The 21137-nt window shown below is 35.5% G+C and overlaps 1 protein-coding gene and 1 long non-coding RNA gene across 10 annotated transcripts; both read left to right on the top strand.

The window, feature by feature from the left end:
- The first annotated feature begins 569 nt into the window (after nt 1–569).
- LOC118347908 lies at nt 570–1286 on the top strand. Its single transcript, XR_004801077.1, has 2 exons — nt 570–607; nt 706–1286. It is a non-coding gene; the product is annotated as an uncharacterized LOC118347908 (long non-coding RNA).
- A 4156-nt stretch (nt 1287–5442) lies between these two features.
- On the top strand, nt 5443–20045 carry LOC109006911 (CTD small phosphatase-like protein 2). Of its 9 annotated transcripts, none has more exons than XM_035688078.1 (9): nt 5444–5697; nt 9952–10025; nt 10107–10167; nt 11463–11722; nt 11837–11976; nt 13209–13293; nt 13853–14386; nt 15375–15712; nt 16381–16909. In XM_035688078.1, exons 4-9 carry the CDS (start codon nt 11554–11556, stop codon nt 16537–16539), a joined length of 1425 nt encoding a protein of 474 aa, XP_035543971.1. In that variant the 5' UTR covers nt 5444–5697; nt 9952–10025; nt 10107–10167; nt 11463–11553; the 3' UTR covers nt 16540–16909. The 9 variants fall into 9 exon arrangements, with proteins under 9 accessions (XP_035543973.1, XP_035543971.1, XP_035543972.1 ...); XM_035688083.1 differs by lacking the exons at nt 5444–5697; nt 16381–16909 and adding exons at nt 18667–18714; nt 19592–20024 and having other exon boundaries at nt 7381–10025; XM_035688079.1 differs by lacking the exon at nt 9952–10025.
- Nucleotides 20046–21137: the final 1092 nt, after the last annotated feature.

Genomic DNA, 21137 nt, shown 5'->3' with positions numbered 1-21137 from the left:
GTTCTGCTTTCCGCTTCTTATTTTTGTTATCTCTGCTTGGATCACCGCTTGCACCGAATGCTTCAAAGTATAAAATCAAATTTCTTTTGCCACTTTCTATAAAAACGTTGATCCTTCTAGTTTCAAGTTCTTATTTTTTGCACCACCGCTTGCACCGAATGTTTAGAGTACAAAATCAAAATTTTTTTTGCCGCTTCGTGTAAAAACGACGATTTTATAATTTTTATTAGATTGTGATTTCCTTTTTGTTTCCCACCTCTTCCGCAGCTCTTATCGGATTCTATTTTTAATTTTTTTTTCAATCGCTTTCTGGTTTTCGTAGCTTCTGTGGATTTCTATTCCAGTTGTTATCTATAATTTTTTTTATCACCACCTGCACCAAGTGGATTTAAGAATAAAATCAAGTCTTTTTTGCCGCTTCCTATAAAAGCCTCGATCTTCAGATTCATATTTCCTTTTGTTTTCCACCGCTTCCGAAGCTCTTATCGAATTCTATTTTTAATTTGTTTTTCACCGCTCTCACCGCTTGTGACTTAGTATAAAAGTGAATGTCATCCTTCAATTCCCCCAAATTTGGTTCTCTGCTTGTCAATCTCTCCATAGCGTGGTATGCTTTCTTCTACTTCTTCTTGTTAGTTAAATATTTTTAGTTTGAATAATCTTCTGCCTCTCATCTGTGAAACCGCTGTGTTATTCTGCTGCTAGGCCTGAGACCTTGGCAGTGGCCATGCGGCCCCCGACGATGCCATTACGCTCAAAGAATCAGATAAAGAGGGGATTGACCATAGAGAATAATGAATAAAAATGGAATCAAATACTTCATTTCGTATATGGAGCACGAGATGGGTGGAGAGGCAGACGATGAGCCTCCAAACTCGGCTCGAGAGCTTGAACCCATTTCCATTTGTACCCTCTACAGCCCATCTATTGCAACTTCGAGCCCCATAAAGAAAATGTTTCTAACTATTATATGGGTGTCGCTGCGGCTAAAGGATGAGAGAGAGAGAGAGAGAGAGAGAGAGAGAGAGATTTGTTCAGAGAATAAATTGGATTGAACTGAGAGAGTGAAGGATGATAGGATAGCAGATGTGTTTATAAATGGTGGTCGTAAAAAGGTTAAGATGTAAGGGGCACATCACTTTAATTAGAATTATATTCAAAGTGAAATGTCCAATAAAGCCCCAGGCTGCTTTGTTGATTTGTGTGTTCCATGTGACTACTCTTTGTATAATGGCATCGGGCTAAAAGTGTACAACACTATTTATCTCAAAAGTAATTTTTTTTTAAAGAGAATATTGCTGCCAATAAAGGCTGCTCTCTGTCTCGAAACTTCCAAAGCTACAAAATCAAAGGAGTCAGTTGATTAAAAAAAGTTAGCAAGTGAACTTCTGATTTCGAGAAATGAAAGATAAATTGTGTGCAAATTTCTCGTTCTTATTTATAAAACATATATATTTTAAAAACTTATTTAAATATTATTGGTCTATTTTTCTTTCAACGAATTAGACATTATATAACTGTATTTTATAAAATTAAACCTATTTTAACTTTTCTTTATAGATATGACCTTTTTTAGACAGAATAATACTAAAGTATCTAATTCCGAATGTATGATACTATTTCTTAAATCATAAATAGACATATCAAACTCGATCAATGTCACAAATATATAAATTTTTTTAAATAAAAAGCTTTTTAAATTATTTTAGCAAAAAGAAAATAACGAGAATTGATGTGGGATCTCTAGTTTTTGCTTGTGTTTATATTCCGTATATTTTATTTTAATGTGTTTTTAATTCCTTATTATTTTATTTTATTATATTAATTTATTTATGTTATTTTATTTTGTTGGTGTATTTCGGTTTGAGCCTTTGATTTTGTAGTGTTTTTTTTTTGGTGGGTTGTGTGTGTGTTTTTATTTGTGTTGTGTGTGAGGTGAGGCCCAACCCGTGTGTGTGTTGTGGCCCAAACAGTGCGCAAGCAGTGAACCCAGCCCGCGTTTTGAAGCCCAACCTTGCGGTTTGAGGAGCCTAGCCCGTGCAGATTAAAACACAGCCCCTCCCCTTAGTTGAACGACACCGTTTTGGAGGATGATCTATAGGGCTTCATCACTTTCCTTCTTGCGCAGTGCAGCAACCCTTCTTCTTCTTCCTTCTTCTATTTTCTTCTACTTTATTCTTCTCCCTTCTTGTTCCAGCAGCTGTCGTGAGCCACCACCACCTTCCTATGGCAGTTCCGTGTCGCTCGGTTGCGGCCCCGTGTACTCGCTGTCCAGCTATCGCTCCACGCGGCCCCCCTCTTCCACCTCGAGCTCTCATTGATGCCTCCGTGTCTTTCGGCATGTACATCGAAGGCTGCTGTCAACCCGTCGCTTCACCATGCGACCCTCTCTACCACGCATCTCCTCCATGGCTCACTGTCGTTTTCTCTTCTTTTACTCGTGTGACACGTGGGCACCTACCACCGCCATTCTTGGTCTATAAATAGGCCACTGCTTCTACAATAAAGCCTGTCGAGTTCCTCTTCCTTCCTCTCTTGTCTTAGTCATCTTCTTTTCTTGTTGATTTGTGTCTTGTTCTGTATTGTTTTGTTGGTGAAACTGTGAGCTTGTGAAGCTTTGCCGAGCTTTGTTTGGTTCTAAAATTTTATATTTCATTCTGGTGAATTGTTGGATATCGCTGTGTGTTGAGTTTCTCAAACTTTTTCTTAAATCAAATTCTTTTGAGAGAGAACCCACTAGAAAAGCTATTGTTTGATTCTTGAAAATCACTGTTGCCGCCGCTGTGTCGCCACCTTGAGCAACGCCCCTTTTGCTTGATCTTTCATATGTTTTCCATCTTCGTGTGTATGTAATTTTCCATCGCAACTCAAGTGATTTAAATTGGCATTATAATTGTTGTTTATTTGTAAACTGTTGATCTGTTTGTTTCATTGAAAATTGAGCCTTGGGCCGTTGAAGTGTTGAGTTGTAATTGATAATTGGAGTTGGGCCTTAGGCAGGATTGGAGGATGAGATTACGCGTGTAGTTGGTTATAAACTGTATTTTTGTATTTATTGAGAATTTGTAAATGATATATTTAAATATATTCCAATAAACTGTTGAAATGCATATTTATCGTTTTTAATAAATTGTGCTGTGATGTCACGTTGTCTGTTTTGAATTGTGATTGAATATGTGGGTGCGTGTGTATCACGACCCCAAGCCGAGATGAGACATTATCTCGGTGGAGCTCCTGTGGTCACTCGGGAGAGTAACAGATTGACGTGACGTCCCTTACGTTGTCGCAGGGCGACGACGGGAACAGATGAGACGGTAACGCTCTCGTATCGATTCTGTGACATTTTGGTTGGTGAGATGAAATGATGCTTGGCTATATACGCGTTGGGCGCATAACTAGTCATCACTCGTTACGAAATCTCATGCACGAACGTTACCCGTGGTGTGACGATGAGAACCAGGACGTGAGGACGGTCCATAGGGGAGACCGTGGTGCATACATATTAATTAATGGTTATGATTGGACAAAAATGAGATTTTTGACGTGAGTAGTTAAAAGGGTATTTTTGGGAAAAAGAATGTGGTTTTGTTTTCTGAAATATTTGTTCGTATGAGGACGCGTGATTATATTAATGTGTTTTAAATCTCTTGGATGTTGTTTTAGTTAATTACTTGCTGAGATGTCATAATTTCATTGTGATGTTTAACCCTACGGTTCCGTCTTATGGTGCCGTAGAGTCTGACGCAGAGCCCGAGTATGAATCCAAGGGATCAACTCAGTCGGAGGTTTGAGTTGCTGAGATATTATTCAGCGCTATGAGATTTGTTTCCCTTATGTTATTTCCTGTTTTTAATTTATCTGTCAGATGACTGTATAATTTTTGTAAAGTTATTTTACTGTTTTTAAACAATTATGGTACTTAATAAAGAAAGACCCTTTTCATTTCTCTGCTACAAATATTATTTTTGTACATACTCTGAGCACTGGTCGTTGGGGTGCGTGATCCGTGTGGTCATCATTCCAATGTCACGAACTCCACAAAAATAACACGTGGAAGTCAAGGGCACCACAGTTGAGCTTTTGATCATAAGAGCTTTTTGAGCTCCTCACTGGCAGTCCCTCTTTTATTTTATACACAACACGAGGAGGGTTTAAGTGACAGATAAATTTTTTGTAAAGATATTAATATTTGTAAAGATATTTATTAAACAGTTTTTGTACATTTATTTGAATAAAATAATTATTTATTTCTCAATTTAAAATCATAATAAAATATTAAATTTAAATTAATAATGTTTTATAAATAAATTTATTATAATTATTAAATAGTTATCTTTCATTAGTTCTTACGACAGCTAGAGCAACTCAAAGAAAGGGTCTCGCATCAGGATTGAGGCTTCCATCGAAAAATTAATATCTTTTTTGGATATAAGAAGTGTTTTATTTCATCTTATCTCATTATTATAATTTTTTTAATTTCTCACACAAAATATATTAAACGATTCAACTTTTTTAAATTAAACCAAATTAATTTAAATTAAACTAAATTCAAAAGCACTGCATTTGTATTTTTTACTGGGCATGACCTTACTAACATATGCACAAGAGTTAATAACATGAAATCATAACATATAAATAAGTAGTGTTACATATATTTATAATTTTATGTAAAATATCATATGAATTGAATAAGAAGATCAATTTTATCAGTTTGACTAAAGGGTGATGCTACAGCCCCCGCTGGGGGCTCCAGCTGGGGACTGTAGTATTATTTTTTATTTGTTTTGTTTAAATAAATTTTTATATAAATTTTTTAATATTTTAAAATATTTTTAAAAAATAAAATAAATTTAAAATATTATTAAAAAAATAATTTTTTAATCAGAAAGTAAAAAATATATATTAAAAAATACTTTCTTAATCACGAAATAAAATAAAAAATTATAAATATTTAAGAAAGTATTTTTTAATACTATTATGATTTTTTTAAAATATTTAAAATGGTCATACTACAGCTCCCTCTGGGGACTCCTGTTGGACTTAGTATGTACTTGTCTATGTATATTTTTTTAATTTATTTGTTATATAGATTTTTTTTACACTTTTACATATTTTTAAAAAATAAAATAAATTTAAAATATCATTAAAAAATACTTCATTAATCAGAAAGTAAAAAAAAAAAATTATTAAAAATTATTTTTTATTCTACTTCCTAATTAAAAAAATATTTTTTAATAATATTATATTTTTTATTTTATTTTTTAAAATATTTAAAATTATTAAAAATATTTATATAAAAAAAAATTTAAAAAAATATATAAAAAAATACTGCAGTCCAGCGAGAGCCCAGCAGGGCATGTTGCATTTTCCTCGACTAAAACACTTAAAAAATGAGGTGCGGTACACGGGCAAAAGGAGGAGGTGGACCACCGTCCCCCAATTGGATCCTTTTTTCCTCGAGAGTCCCTAGCCTTTCCTTTCTTTCCGAGAACCTGCACGTGTCAACGCGGCACGCTGAGCTGGTTCCTAATCCCTCGTGGCCCATGCTCATCGGTCCGATCCCGTCCCCGAGGTCCCATCTCAACCGTCCGATTCATCCAGCAGAAGTCGACGTCACCTATGTCTGACCGTTCATGGAAGTTAAAGAGAGAGAGAGCGAGAGCGAGAGAGCGAGAGCGACTCTCAGCTGCTATACGGGTATGCGTATTTCCTTCATTCTTTTCAATTAACTGTATATTGTATAATTCAATTCACTGTAAAGCTCCATTTACTGTTGGTTGAATCTTGTATTTTCTGGTGATTTTCTTTTTCAAAGTTGTGTTTGCCGTGCGAAATGGTAGTTCAACTGTTTAACTGTCATTTGAACTTGGTCTTTCTAGGGTTTAGGTTCAAGAGTTCGTTTTAATCGTAGGCTCTGCTTTCATTCTTTAGTTCGTTTTGGTTTTCTGTGATGTAAATTATTCAACTTTATTGAGTTTGGGGTCGTAAATAGCTTGGTTGACTTCGACTTTCGTGTGGTTGTGCTTCAAAATTGTGGTTTTTGGGACCTGGGCTCTGTGGATTCTCACCTTGTCAATAAGTTCGTTTGCTGTTTCTTGAAAATTCTTGAAAAAATCCCATTTTTCCTTTTGGGTTCCAGAATTTACTATTGAATGGCACGGTTAGTTTTCTCTTTCTTTTTATTTTTGAGTTGGTGCTGCAGTAATACAGTGATATTGCATCTTAATTATAGTTTTAAATTCAATAGATAAATGAATTCTGTTATCTGCTATCCCTTGATGTAGTTGAGCTCAAATGGATGAGTTAGGTGCAGTGAATTTTGAAGTTGAAGGCCCTTTAGGATTCATTTTGGGTATTCTTTCCTGAATTGAGATGATTTGATTTTTTTTTTCTTTCGAGGAATGGCCATCTGCCACTCTAATTGAAACACAAGAAGTTGTGATTTTTGGTCACCTCAGTCATAAATGACCAGTTTGGGATGCACAGAATAGGCAGAACACATTTAAATGAGTGGGTAATGGTGAACAGGTGTGGGAGTGGTGGCAATGATGGATTTGATGGAGGCCGAGGGTAGAGTTTCTGTAGCATTTTAATCTCAGATCGTGATAGAATTGGAAAGTGTTGATCATCCATTACTCCATCTCATGGGTAGCACATCTTTCATGGTCTGTTGTGGTGGTTTTATCTATGCAGTCCATGTGCATAAATCCTTTTGTTTGTTCCCCTAGGGCTCGTTTGGACACTTAGGGCTCGTTTGAACACTTAGAATATATCATAATTCTGTGAATAGTAGTGAAAGAGTTTGAGTTAAGATGTTTTATTGGGTTTTGGGAAAGGACCGAGAAAATCTTGAATAAAAATATTATAAAGTTAAAAAATTATTTGAGTATAATTTCTTAATAATATTTTTTTTTTGAAATTTGAAAAAGTTGTATTGTTTTTTGTGTTTTGTTTGGAAGTTTGGTAAAATTATATTGGGTTTTGTGTTTAGATAATGATTAGATAAAAAAGTTGAAGATTTGAAATTGAATTGTGTTGGAATGATATTTGGAAGGAAAATTGAAAAGTATTTTGTGTTTGAATGATGTTTAGAAGGAAATTATGAGAAGTGTTGAGAAGTTTAGAATATCCGAGAGTATCTTGTTACCCAAACAAGGCCTTAGAGTATCTCATAGTTCTGTGAATAGTGGTGAAATGGTTTGAGTTAAGATGTTTTATTGGATTTTAGGAAAGGAGAGAAAAAGAGTTGAATAAAAATACTATGAAGTTATGATTTTTGTGTTTTGTTTGGAAGTTTGGAAAAGTTGTATTGTTTTCTGTGTTTGGATAATGATTAGGTAATGATGTGATGAAAAAGTTGAAGATTTGAAATTGAAAAATGTTTTGTGTTTGAGTGATGTCTGGGAAGGAAATTATGAGAAGTTTTGAGAATTTCTCGTCTCATCTCATTACGCAAACATGCCCTTAGTTTCGGAGAGCATGGGACTTGAACCATGATGTTTAACTTTGGCATATGTTCGCTGAAAGGTTATTCTAAACGCTTCAACTATTGAGAAAACGTATTTGTAAGTATTCCAATATTTCATAGAAAATGACATCTCCAATCAACACAATGTTTTGTGTTTTTTTTGTGTAATATACAAAAAGAGGGGAAGTTAGATCTCATTTGATGATGATGTGATTGTGCTATTTTTTCTACTCTCATGAGAGAGTATTTAGAAAAACCTTCCTCAAAAGAGGTTTCTATCTTTGCGATGACAGCCGAAGAACATGTTTTTACAGCAAAAAATTATAAGGGGAAGCAATAATTATCAATTGGTTATTATATGTGTATAGAGATATGGTTAACAGAACGAGCATTATCTGGAGGGCCAAACACTGAATGAAATATTGGCATGGGGTTTAGGAAATTTCAATTCCATTTTGGCTCCTTCTTTGTGGGGGTTTGTGGCACATAATTGGGTTCAACTCCCCCATCCCCTTTGTGGCAAAGCCCCTTTTGAGGAAAAAGTCCAATGCTCACTGCACGACTTTCTGATACAAAAAGAGGGAGAAAATTGCCGGCAAAAGACTTTTTCGATCTCCATTCTCCTAGCCATGCCTTTGTAGTGCCTTCATCTGGAGTTGTGGAATTAACAAGCAGCAGTGCTGGTGGTCTAATCCATTCGAGTCGAGATTGCTGTGCCATTGCACTTATCTCAGTTGTTTTCCTGCCGCAAGGAAATCCTTTCTGACTGTGTTACAAAGTCTAATCAAATCAACATTCACAGCTAAGACATTGTCCGGTAGCTACGTTCTTTAGGACATTGGTCTACGTTTTTGTGGGGAGTAAGGGGTATTGCCAAACTCAATTTTAGAGATTCTTGCAGGGCATTTTTGGAAGGGGGAGATATGGTGTGCTTAGAGAGTAGCACACCTTTTTTCCATTTGGTGTGATATCTAAGGCTATGGATATTAGGAAATTTGAAGGCATGGGGTCAATGCTCTTGAGTACACCTATTTTATTAGGCATTCTGGTCGGATAACCTGTTCTTTGACTTGGTTAGTGATGTGTTTGTGTAACTTATAAAAAAAAAGTGATGTGTTTGTGTAACAACCCGATCCAATGTTATTAGGGATTGAATAAGGGCAATTTTATTGGGCCTAAATTAGGTTTCATGGATCATTTTAGATAAGCCCATGAGCTATATTTTATTGAGGTTGGCTAAGAATTTTAATTAGGCTCATAGACCCAAAAGTTTATTTTAAGGCCCGTTAAGGTTTAGTGGATGAATTTGGCTGGTATTAATAGGCTAATATATTTGGAAAGCCCAATTGAGGGTTATTGGACAACTTTGAATAGGCTATGGGCCCAAAAATTTATTATGGCAGATCATGGAAAATTTTTTTTTGATAAGTAAGAAGTAAATATTATTGATACGAATGAAATAGGCATAGCCTTTGTACACATGAAGTATACAAAAGAACACCTAAAAACATTCTAGGATAAAGCCCAATTAATACTGGGCTTAAGAATTAGGATAAAGCCCAATTAATACTTATGGACCAAGTGGGCCCCTATTTAATATGTATTAGGCCCAAGAATTTATTTTAAAAGCCCAAAAATATTTATTGGACAAGTTGGGCTTGTTTTGGACTCAAGACCCAAAACCTATAAAAATGGGCCCAAAGACCATGACCCAGCAACTGGAAAACCCTAGACCTAAACACCCCTAGACCGGCATGTATATAAGCCTTCCTCATGCACATAGGACATCATCTTCAACCTAGGGCTGCCGCTCAACCTGCCTTCCCTCTCAACCTATGCCACACAGCGAGTCCCCCACCACATGCTCCTCCATGCCGTAGTTGGATGATCCGCACCACAACAAATAGCCACACACAGCAACCAGTCCAAGGCAAAACAATTGCACCAATCGTAAGCCCCTTAACACGCTTTGCACCCCCACGAGCCGCTGCTGCTCCCCCTCTCAGGCGTAAACCACTGTGCCTCACCATCTCTCATTTGAGAACCACTCAGCCCCAACCGAAATCGAGAGTCTGTCACCCTCTGTTGTGCACAAATTGAATAGAGCACCACGTACAGTGCCAAGTCGCTGTCGTTCTCCACTCTATGTCTCACCACGAATCCACCAAACCACCCACATGCTGCCCAACAACCACTGAGCAACGTGGGTCTTCCTCTTTAACTCCGATTGCAGTGACCATACGTGAGACCATAACCGAAGCAAAGGATGATCTCAACCCTCTGTGTGCATGCACCATTGCTCCTCCTCCTTTTCTGCTCTCCTCAACTTCCACGGACAGCACCATGAGCCGCCTCGCTTTCACTCCATGACAACCCTACGCCCAATCATAAACCAACCTTGAGCCTCATAGTTGCTCTCATGTTGGACATTGCATTGAGAAGACCAACTAACCACGGCCAGCATTTACTTCTCATGGTTGTAGCCACCTAACTCCACCCATAGTCATGGCCAACTCCTCTTAATCTTGGTGATGCTCCTTGTCTTCCTCCCTGTGCGGTAAGACTCTTTCTCCTTACATATACCTGTTAAAAACAGTGTTTAACTTTGTTAACTCAAGATTGTGGTAATTATGTTTAGGTGATGATCGATATTCGCTTGGTACTGTTGTGAGGTAACTCAGAGATGTTAAAAAGTTCAGGTAAGTGGTGCTCTTATGCTAGAATTTGCCAAAAACCGATTGAGGTTGATTTTGTGAAAAACCTGCATATTTTGTTATGAAAACAACCTCGGTTATTTTCTACACTAATTTCTGTATCTAAACTTTGAAATCTGACATCTTATTATGACTGGTGTATACATGAACAAATTTTGTACTCTATTTCTCTACTGCATAAAATGTAAATATGAAATCTGAAATTTTGATCTGATTCCATGATAGTATCTAGTCAGTATACTATTTCTGTTATTGCATTGCATCTGAAAACTCAGAGGCATAAGATTCTGTTATGCTCCTATTTCTGGCCTTGCCACGGGATAAAATAGTGGCCTATGTTTTGATTGTACTCATTTTGGTGCAAAATAATGATTTATGTTCTACTTGGCTAACCGCAGATTTGCAACCTTGCGACGGGGTAAACATGGCCGTTGTTTCTGTTTCTGATGCTTTTTCAATTATGCTTGTGCCTAAGTTCTTTTGTATATATGTTGTTATTGAAAAAGAAATGTTTATGAAAATATCACTGCTATTTTTGAGAACTTACTTATTTCTACATCTTGTAACTTGCTCATGTTTACACATTATTATAGGTTTGCTACTTATTGAGTCAATGGACTCACCCCTTTATCTCCACCATTTTTTTCATATGACTTTGACAGTTGCGATAGTCAGAATAAATAGCACGTGATAGGATTAGATGCAAAAGGTGAGACAAGTGGCAGGTGGCATGAATGGATTAGTCTGAGTTAAGAGAAATTTTCCAATGTCTAGTTTATTGTGTTTGGAAGAGTTTTTGCCTTTTGGGATATTTGATTTTTTTGGAGGATTTTTGTATTTAAGTTCCTATTATTGTGGATTTCAGTTTAAAGGGTTCACCCCCTGGTACGGGGCGTGATAGTTTGGGTATGATATCTATGGTCATTAATTATATGCTTTGAGGAATAAATTTTGGGATGCTTTTCCTCCCTCTAAACATTTTAATGTTCTTAGTGAATAATCGTATGTAGATTATTGTTCTGCAAATTAATTTGATTATATATTGATGGCTTAAGTTTTTTTAGAAACACTAATTCTTTAACAGCATTTACAATGCTTGAATACCGTATCTCATAGTTCTCATTGTTTCCTATGGTTGCTTCACATCTATCTTTTCTTTTTGCAAATGGTACTTTGAACTTAGAACAAGCATGAAGAAATTAACGATACTTCTTTATCTTTTGTGTTGTTCTACCAGATCGGTTGCTTCTTTATTTATCTTTATTGTTTACATGATACAGTCTTGGCTGCTGGTTTGATTGCTTAGAGGACCTTCTTTCATACGGATGTTCTTGAATCAAGGCTGTGGTACATATTTGAAGTACAGATCAAATGCCCTCATTAAAAATGAAGACCAAACTGAGCACAAGCTGTTTCAAAGAAACAAATGGTCTTCATGTATGTCCAAAGTCAAGTAAAATTTCCAAAAACTCTTGCTCGTATGTCAGGATTTCTGAACAAGCAGCAGAATTTGACTCCTTTATTCATAAATGTCAGGATGGTAAGCCACTTGTCCAGACATTGAGTACTATTATTTGCATGTGTTCCACATAATTAGAGATGCTTATTTGAGTTTACCTGAAGTTTTTATTTTTAATGCTCCTTATTCTTATAGTTTCTTCAAGCACACAAGTGTCCATGAAGAACATTGAAAGTGATGAAGCAATTGACCATGAAGAGTTCCTGGATAAAGAAAATTATCAGTTTCAGAAGCAGCCATCATTTTTTGTTGATTCTGCAATCATCGGGAGAATGGTACACTTTCATGTTGACTGCTACTGAAAATTTCTTGTTCTGCAAATGTTCTGCAACCACACATGAGGGGGAGTATTAGTTTATTGACTAGAGATCAGATTTACCATTTTATATTAGGTTAAACTGTTGCATTTACTCCTTTTTCTTATTTTTATTTTGACTGGTTGGCAGTTAAGTATTTGCTTGAAACCTATCTTAATGGCAATGGTTGGTCCCTTTTGATTTGTTGCGTAACATCTCGTTGAATGAATTGAAGTGTTTTGGGAGTGTTTGTGGTAGTTTTGATGCGTCTGTGGATGTATGTGTGAGTTCATAGAGGTCTAGTCAATGCAAATAGGAACAGTCTTTCTATTTTTATTTTTTTATTTGGGGCAGGACTATACCCATTTTAAAATAATTTTCCGTGTCATTATTTTCCTACAAGTATTCCCAAAGCAACGTAAAACATCAAAGTAACAACAATCAAGCATTAATTTTCAAAAAATCATTTGAGCAAGATAGTCTAAAAAAATGTAATTAAAAATAAAGTATTTATACCTTGAAAAAAAATCCAATTAATTTTAGGGATAAAAAAAACTCCAATATATACTCTTTTGAAGATTTTTGGGCACTTTAAGCTTTTTACTTTGCTGAAGTGATTTTCAGATTTTCGAGTGGGTAAGGAGCTTTTTTCCAGATATTTGGGATGCCGAAGGATGTATTTCTCAAATTTTCTTTTATCGGTAAATAAATTTTTATTGATCATAAGAATAGGCAAAAGCCTAGTAGGAATGTGCAAGAGCATGTCTGTGCGTGCTTGTTTAGTTAACTTACAATTTTTTAAAAGATTAAGAAGAGATAGTTATTTTTTTTATCTATAATATGTTTTTATGGGGATGAGATTTTTATTTTCTTTTTTTTTTTTGGGGATTGACCTCCCTTCCCTTTGACCCTGACTGCAAACATGTTTATTAAGGCTGGGACATCTGGTGAATTTAATGGAGGTGGAAATCATTGCTGGATATAGGTTAGTGGAAAGGAGACTAGTTTTTCTTAACTATTTTTGGACCTATTTGTGTTGGTTGGAGATGGAGATTTTCCTTATAATATGTACCATCTGTTCTCAAGACATTTAAAATCAAATTGAAAATTGTATTTTGTGATGTTGGGTGGATATAAATGTGTCTGTGTTATACGTTTACTTATGAATTTTTTCTTGATTATTCTTCCTCTGCATCGTGATCTTATTGCAGGAATCTACCCATAGTTCAAGCCTAGGGACGATTTTTTCCCCTTCTTTGGAGCCCATTACCAAATCTAAAGCTGATGATGATGCAGGTCTGATGATTTTGTTTGGTTGAACAGTTAATATCAATCTGATATGTTTCCTGTCCCCCATAAATGGGATGGTCATGAAATTCTTCCAAGTTTTTCCAGTGAAACCCTCACCAAAGGCTAACCATAGTTTCTTTTCACTTATCCCCTGTATTTTTTATATATGGTATACCTTTACAAATATGAAAATGCTATGCCATTGGAGTGGACAATAATTAAAGAAACATACAAATAAATAAAGAAACTGATGTGACTCTTCTCTTGACTGCCTTTGTTACCATATATTTATGCTCTTCCTGGTTGTTCAAAGCATAGATTGGTGCTTATATGTTTTTTATTTGTCATTAATTTTTACTGCTACAAGAAATAAGATATACGTGTTTCAATGTTTTAAAAAAAAATCTGGCAGTATTCATGCCTTGTCTGGAACATAAACCCCAAGTTGCCTTCAAAAAAGAAATTGTAAAGAATATGCTTCTCAACTCCCGTTTACATGCTTCTTTTACATGTGATTGTGAAGAGATTGTGTCTAATACCCAACTTTTTTCTTGGTGTGCTACAGGGAACAACAAAGATCCTGACATACCACTGTTGGGAGCCAATGACACTGATGATAATAGAAGTTCATCTGATTACCAAACTTGTGATGTATCAGATTTCTACATATCTGACATGATTGTTACTAGCTTACCCTTCAATGGGCATGCATTTGACGATGACATTAGTGAGGGCAATTGCTTTCCTGATTACAAATGTGCTGAGCCAAGTTTGTTGTTTGATGTGGCTGAACAGTGCATGATGCTGCCTTTCCTTGAGGACACAGTCCGAACCAGCGATATGAACAATACCCAATCATGTGAAGAAGCCATGATGGGTTCAGATAGTACTAGCTTGTACCGAGCAATTGATCAAATGAGATCCTGCAACCAGGAATTCGATGTCAACGCTGACTCCGATCAGGCAGAGTGCTTTGATCCACAAGTGTTCCTAAGAAATTTACCGGAACTCTCAGATGTGGTATCAAATTTTCAGCCCACTATATTGCCAAAGGAAGCTCAGAATGGGAAACCTGTAACACTAGTACTTGATTTGGATGGTAAGGAATTTGAGTTATACGAGTCTGTCTCCCTTTGCGTTTATGTTATCCAAGCTTTGATGAAAATGATATCTCATTATTTCCAGTGGATATGGTATGAACTAGGAGTTTTTGGTATTTATTGGCCCAATTCGTATACTTTACTGCCATCTTCTTGTTAAAATAATTTTGTTTGATCAAATATTTCATGCATTATATAGTATGAATGCTTAATGAAACTCATCCATGCTGTTGTTATGGAATTGCTTCTACATATGGTCATTTTTTGTTATCAATAGATGATAAATTATGTTTTTTTTAAAGCTAATGAAAGTGAACATAGTGAAAAGTCAGCAGATTTTGTTGGTCCCATATTTGGCTTTGAAGATCTCTTAAGAGTCATTGGTCTCAGTGATACAATCTGGGATAGTATCCATTGTTGACATCAAGCTTCGGTGTCTCAGATGCAGTGCACATGTCTCATCGCCTGCATGTATGAGGAAAACATCAGAAAGCTCTCAAGATGACTGGCCAGTGAACTGTGCTTATACAACTGCATTTGTATTTGCTGCAAACCTAACAGTTTACTACTGGACTCGATAATTTGAAATCTCTGAGTTTTGGGAGATTTTATGAATTGATTTAAATTGTAGAAAGTTGGCATAAAGTCACACATTAAGTATATGTGTATTTTGTTTATTTATCTATGTATGCATATAGTTTGACTGTTTAATTTGTTCCCCATTTTGTTTTCTTCGTTAAAGATTTTCTGAATAAGCGGCTTTTTGGAACAAATATGAGAAAGATTTAAAAAGTTCTTGATATTCCCAACTGAGTTCTGTTCAGGGAACTGTATAATTTGGGTCTCTGTTCTGATGGAGCCAGTAATTTGTGCTTTAACTTGGGGATCTGAGAGTAGCCTTGACTTTGACATTGTGTGTTGAAGTTAAATTGTGCTTTTTTTTTCACTTTAAGTGAATGTTATTGATGCAATTGTCCTTCTATGCAGAAACACTTGTTCACTCCACATTGGAACCCCGTGATGATGCGGACTTCACCTTCACTGTTTTCTTCGACATGAAGGAACACACTGTATATGTGAAACAGAGGCCTTATCTCCATACTTTCTTGGAGAGAGTTGCGGAGATGTTTGAAATTGTTATTTTTACTGCAAGCCAAAGCATCTATGCAAAACAACTTCTTGATGTACTGGATCCAGCTGGAAAACTTATATCTCGCCGAGTTTACCGTGAAGCATGCATTTTTGCAGATGGCAGTTACACTAAAGATTTGACAGTTTTAGGTGTTGATCTTGCAAAAGTTGCCATAATTGATAATTCTCCTCAGGTACATCACTTTCCCAGGCATCATGATAGTTTGGCCCTTTGGTATCTCCATTTTTTTGGTTAATTTTCTTGCTTTCTTTTGTTGAAATTTTCTTTCATTGGTGTTCTGAGTTGTTGCCCAGTACGTTTATGATTTAGGTTGATGGACTTTTGACATCAGATTTTGTTGGGCTACCAACTTGGATTTAGTTGGACAGTGCCTGCCTCTTCCTATGAAGTTGGGAATATCCTCAGGGATAGCAGAAAGAAGAGGGTTGACTGTTGCTAAACCAAGGGTTAATAACTTGGGTGAAAATTATGTGGATCTGATTCAATGGCTTAATATTGGACAAGATTTTCCCATCATGTGGATTTCTAAGAACTTAAGAAGTAAAGACATGAATTTCAATCTTATGGATATGCATATATCTAGGCAGTAAATTAGGCAGTAAATTAATACCAATTTTGCAATACGTCAGTTTAATATCTAGGAAGGCAAATATTTCTGTGCGAACCGGTTTAAGATAACTCCAAAAGGAAGAACGAGAGTCTGAATAAGGTCTCTTGAACCTGATTAACAATGACATGATAATGCATATATCATAGGAGAAAGAGGGAAAAATTAAAAGAAGTCATCTCTATCATGGGCGCTAGATTGTTTAAGCGTTGTTCTCATTTTGATCATTTCAGGTTTTCCGTTTGCAAGTCAATAATGGGATTCCTATAAAAAGTTGGTTTGATGATTCATCAGACAGTGCACTAATTTCCTTACTTCCCTTCTTGGAGACCCTGGTTGATGCTGATGATGTCCGTCCAATCATTGCCAAGAGATTTGGTACCAAAGAATAAGAGCCCCTTTTATTTCTCATTAGCTTGAATATAGCAGCTCCTTGTCCCCTCCTGCCTATTTTAGTGCAAAAAATGGCTTCTAGATTAGATTCAATACTATTTTCCTCCTTGAGCTCTTGAGGTAATTAGCTATACAATGAACTGTTGCTTGCCTAATTGTTGGTCCAGCTCTTGGTGCTTGTCCCTTTCTTTCTTTTCTCAGCTGACAACTCTATGGAGTGCTTGTCTAATTTTGTTGAAAAGGTAGTATAAGGATTTTCTCTTATATATTTATATTGTACAGTTCAAGTTGCTATTCTATTCGTAAGGAGGTGTATACAAACTGTTATCATATTACGGAATATAATTCTTGCAGCTGCTGCTTCCTTTATCTTATTGCCCAAATTTGTGCTTATGATTTTTTATTATTCCTTATTCTTCCATCTTTACTAAAAAGAGGCTGGGAATTTTTTTTGGTACAAATGGATTATGATGTATATCCGGTATGCTTGTGATCTTTTATTTCATTCATACATAGGAAATGTGTAGTGGGTCATTGATGCTCTTCCTACAATTCGTTTGGCAATTTCATGGTGCTACCTGGAAGGGGAAAGTATTATAATATACAATTGAAGTACATAATAAGATCAAAACCCAGTATAAATAACAAGGAGAGATCAGGAGATTTGAATGATGGTGTCTTCATGATTCAAGACCACTAAAACTTCTTTTCAGGCATGTGGAAAGGGGAGTTGTACTTTCGTCTAGTTTATAGTTTGCTGACATTCTATTTTCATATGACCCATAATCCACTTTTCAAAAGCTTTTTTGGGATTCAGGGCCACCAGGTTGGGATGGTTCTTGTAAACCACAACTCTTTTACCTTCTTTTGTAGGGTTCCCCTTTTCTGTGCTTCTGTAATTAATTCTCATATCTCAAAAAATAAAAAGAATAAAAAAAGAGATCTCAAGTTTTGGAGGCCTGCCAGGTGATGAACCCCGCCCCCCATATGGTTCTTGTTCAACAGTTATCTTCTTTCTGGATTCTCTGTGCATAAATTTGATTTTTCGTCTTCTGAGTGCTAATCTAGACTTCTCCTGACATACATGCATTGCGACACTTTGAACATAGCTTATAAAAAAAATTGTTTTCTCCTTGTTGAATTGTACTCTGTTATCTCTGATTTCCATCTACATCTTCAAAGACTGCACTTGGCTTTTGATCTGAATTTCCTTCTTGCAATTGGACATGCATGTTCATGTAGGATGTAAAGACGGAAATACTTTGAATTGGTTCTATTGCTGTAGAATCCAAATGTAGCATGCGAAGACAGGCAAATTTGGCTGGTTGTGACCAGAACAAAATATACACTTCTAACCTGTTCCATCTCTCTTACATAAGGAGCACGTCAGCAAATTCATTTTGCTCATTCCTTGATAGTATATGCATAAAAGTATGTATAAACTTAAAGACTTCTCTTAGAGTTAGAGTTACAAGAGGTATATGAAGGTTATTTTATTTTGGTAACTAAATGGAACACATGGAGTCAAAATTAGTTGAAAAGATCCAACTAGGCATATATGTTAAAGATTGAGGGGAAACGATATTTTTCTTTCTGAGAAGCTATTGTGTTTGAGCTACATTTCGCTTGAAGAGATTGAAATTATGATCACATGTACGGATCTCAATTAACTACCCTAGCATTCTCAACAACTAAATTATTTGTGAAAATTCTCACGAGGTTGCCTATGCTGAGTTATAATTTTCTGTCATTGGATCATGTGAAAAACTGTTATGAATCTGATCACAAACTTTGAGATGATACATGGAATGGATGATGATAGGCATAGTGCTATGTTTGGATTGGTGGATGATTGGGGTATGGCTATAGATACGAGGCTATGTTTGAATTGATGGATTAAGAATTTATAAGAATGGGAGTAGTCTCCTGAGTTGGTCTGTCTGTTGATAGACCAGTGGGAAGATTGCGAAGAGAAAAAGGGTTCAAACTGCTCATCAACTACCACGAAGAATTGGAGAGACAGATGATGTGTTATGCGCGTATAAATTAGCTGATATCGCTGCTTGTCATGATCTTCTGTTCAATCTAATATATTACAGTTTCACAATTTTGTACCTTTTCTGCAGGTCATTTGAAGAACATGCAGAAATATCTGCTAATGGCAAAAACAGTAGGTATGTGGAGTTTGTATCACTTTTTGTCTTTATTAGAAGTTGTACGTACAATAAATTTTCTGACAAATTTCGAATATCTGAAGCAACATTGAGAATGTGCAATCACGTTTGTAGATAATTGGATTGTTACCTTTTTATTACCTCTGTATAGTATTCTCTTCTTGCCATCTTGTTTCTCACTAACCCAAGGCTTTGTATTGTATTGTAATATGACTAAAAGAGCATCCAGCTTGTAGCCTTTTATCTTCTAACACTTGTGGTTTGATAATTTCTAGATACATGTTATTTTGACTTGATGTTCCATTGCTTGTATCATTCAAATCGTGGTTTTCCTCTCCGAAATTTTAGAATTTGGCTTTGTTTATTTTTGCGTTCACTTAACCACTTATCTCTTTCATGGATGAATATCATTTTTAGTGTTTAAGTTTTTACTCAGTTCATCTAAATGGAGATTGCATTTCAATCTGTCAATGGTGTGAACTTGGTAGGATTTGTCATGAAGTTGGTGCAACAATTTTTTTGCCCGCTGATTACGAATCTATGATTTAGTAATGCTAAATTGGTAGCAAGACTCTACGAATGTAGAATTATCAGACCACCCAATTTCTATGTATAGCCCTCCATTTTCTTCCCTCTTCCCTCTCCATGTTTGGCAGGGATTTTTTGGTTTTTCCTTCTTTTTAAGTTTAGTGGAATCTTGTTACTCATCTAGTCTTGAATACACACGTGCACAGTCTTGTAGACTGATTAGCAATTTCAGCAGTGGAAGAGTTAATTACACCAATTGAATTTTAATTTCTTTACTAGAGGGAAAAGGGTCAAAGCAGTACAACCCACGATATCCATTGATTTGAAATCAATGTCTATTACAATTCAGATGGGTGCAGGGAATTCAGTTTCATCTGAAAAGGAAATCAGTTTGATTTTGATGGAAGTATACTCGTTCACTCCCCTCATTTCCTTATTACCATGGCATGCATTTATCAAAAAGCCAGGATGGAGCTTCGGATTTTGGGTATCTGAGGAGGAGGAAATAAAGATCAAAATGAAGCCTAAACTTTTAGCTGCCAATGCTTTAGCCCTGAATCATGAGGTGTACCTTTTTTTTTCTTGGTTTTTATTATAAGTAGATGTCACATCACATAATTTTGTAAGCAAATTGAAGTTTGGATTCTAAGAGTGAAAATGCAATTCAGGTTATTGTTTTCTGGATTTCCCTGATTTTAAAAGCTAACACACTAATGTGTACAAGACATTCAAATTCTTATGTGTAAGCTTTTGAGTTGAGGTCTTCATGTTAAGTTAAAAAGAGGATCGATCCATGTTATGCCTCCTTATTTAAGGGAGATTTTTAAAGTTTGTTTCTTTGTGATGGACAAAGAATTATTTCTTAAACAGCCAAATATTTCATCGTTTACAGAACGACCACTTTGCTAAGCAATGCCCTGACGCAAGCGAAAAGAGAGAGATGCCTCTCCATTAGGTAGATGTTCATTGTCCATAGCTTGCAGGGATGATGATCTTTAAGTCCATTTTCTCTCTTAAATAAGCTTTCTTTTGAAATATTTTCCTGGGAAAATGCTGAACTTCAAGCTTCTGGGTTTACTTTGTTACAATTGGAGCAACTTCTCTTAGCCTGGTTTTGAGGAAACTTTATCCTTGATATCTTTGTTGCTTGTTTTTCCCCCTTGTTTTTACACTAAGTTACTGCCAGTCTTGCTTTAAAAAAGCAGAGAGAAAATGAAATGTGAAAGATCTTAAATGCAAACCATCTAAAGAATTGGCATCCTTTCCATTTCATTCAAATTTCGCAATTTTTCATTTGTGGTTGAGTAATTCTACGTACAACTGTGAAGAGTGTAAACGTCGCATAATCGTTTTGAAAAATAGTGAGGTTTACTATTAAAAAATTAATTTTTTTTATGTAAATTTTATGTTTTATTTATTTATTTTTAAAATAATTATATGACAATTGTATAATTTACTATTATAAATATTTTCCCTTATGGATAGGTAGATGTGAAACCTCGATAGTGAAAAGCCATCAATATTGAATGACACGTATGGTTCTCCATTCCTACCCACGTGACCATCTTGTCTTTAAGAAAAATCTACTATACATATCGTTCAACAAGTGTCATCTTTCAACAAAATGTTTGTTGACCTGGAAATTGAAATTTAGCCTATATGTAATATGATATTCTTGTTTATTTAACCAATATATAATCATTGTTTCTATTTTTTAATTATGTCTCAAAGTGGTGTTTAATCCACTTAATTATTGATATTATCCTATCTCCCAAAACAAACAAACCAAAAATCCACATATATTTCTTCTATAAATATCAATCGAGTTATTCTATTATCAAGTTGATGTGTACGATACACTATTTATAATAATAAAAATATTAAATTTTAATTTG

This window comes from Juglans regia, chromosome 3 (genome assembly GCF_001411555.2).
Source record: "Juglans regia cultivar Chandler chromosome 3, Walnut 2.0, whole genome shotgun sequence".
NCBI classification, from domain to species: domain Eukaryota; kingdom Viridiplantae; phylum Streptophyta; class Magnoliopsida; order Fagales; family Juglandaceae; genus Juglans; species Juglans regia.
This window is presented reverse-complemented; position numbering and strand designations above follow the sequence as displayed.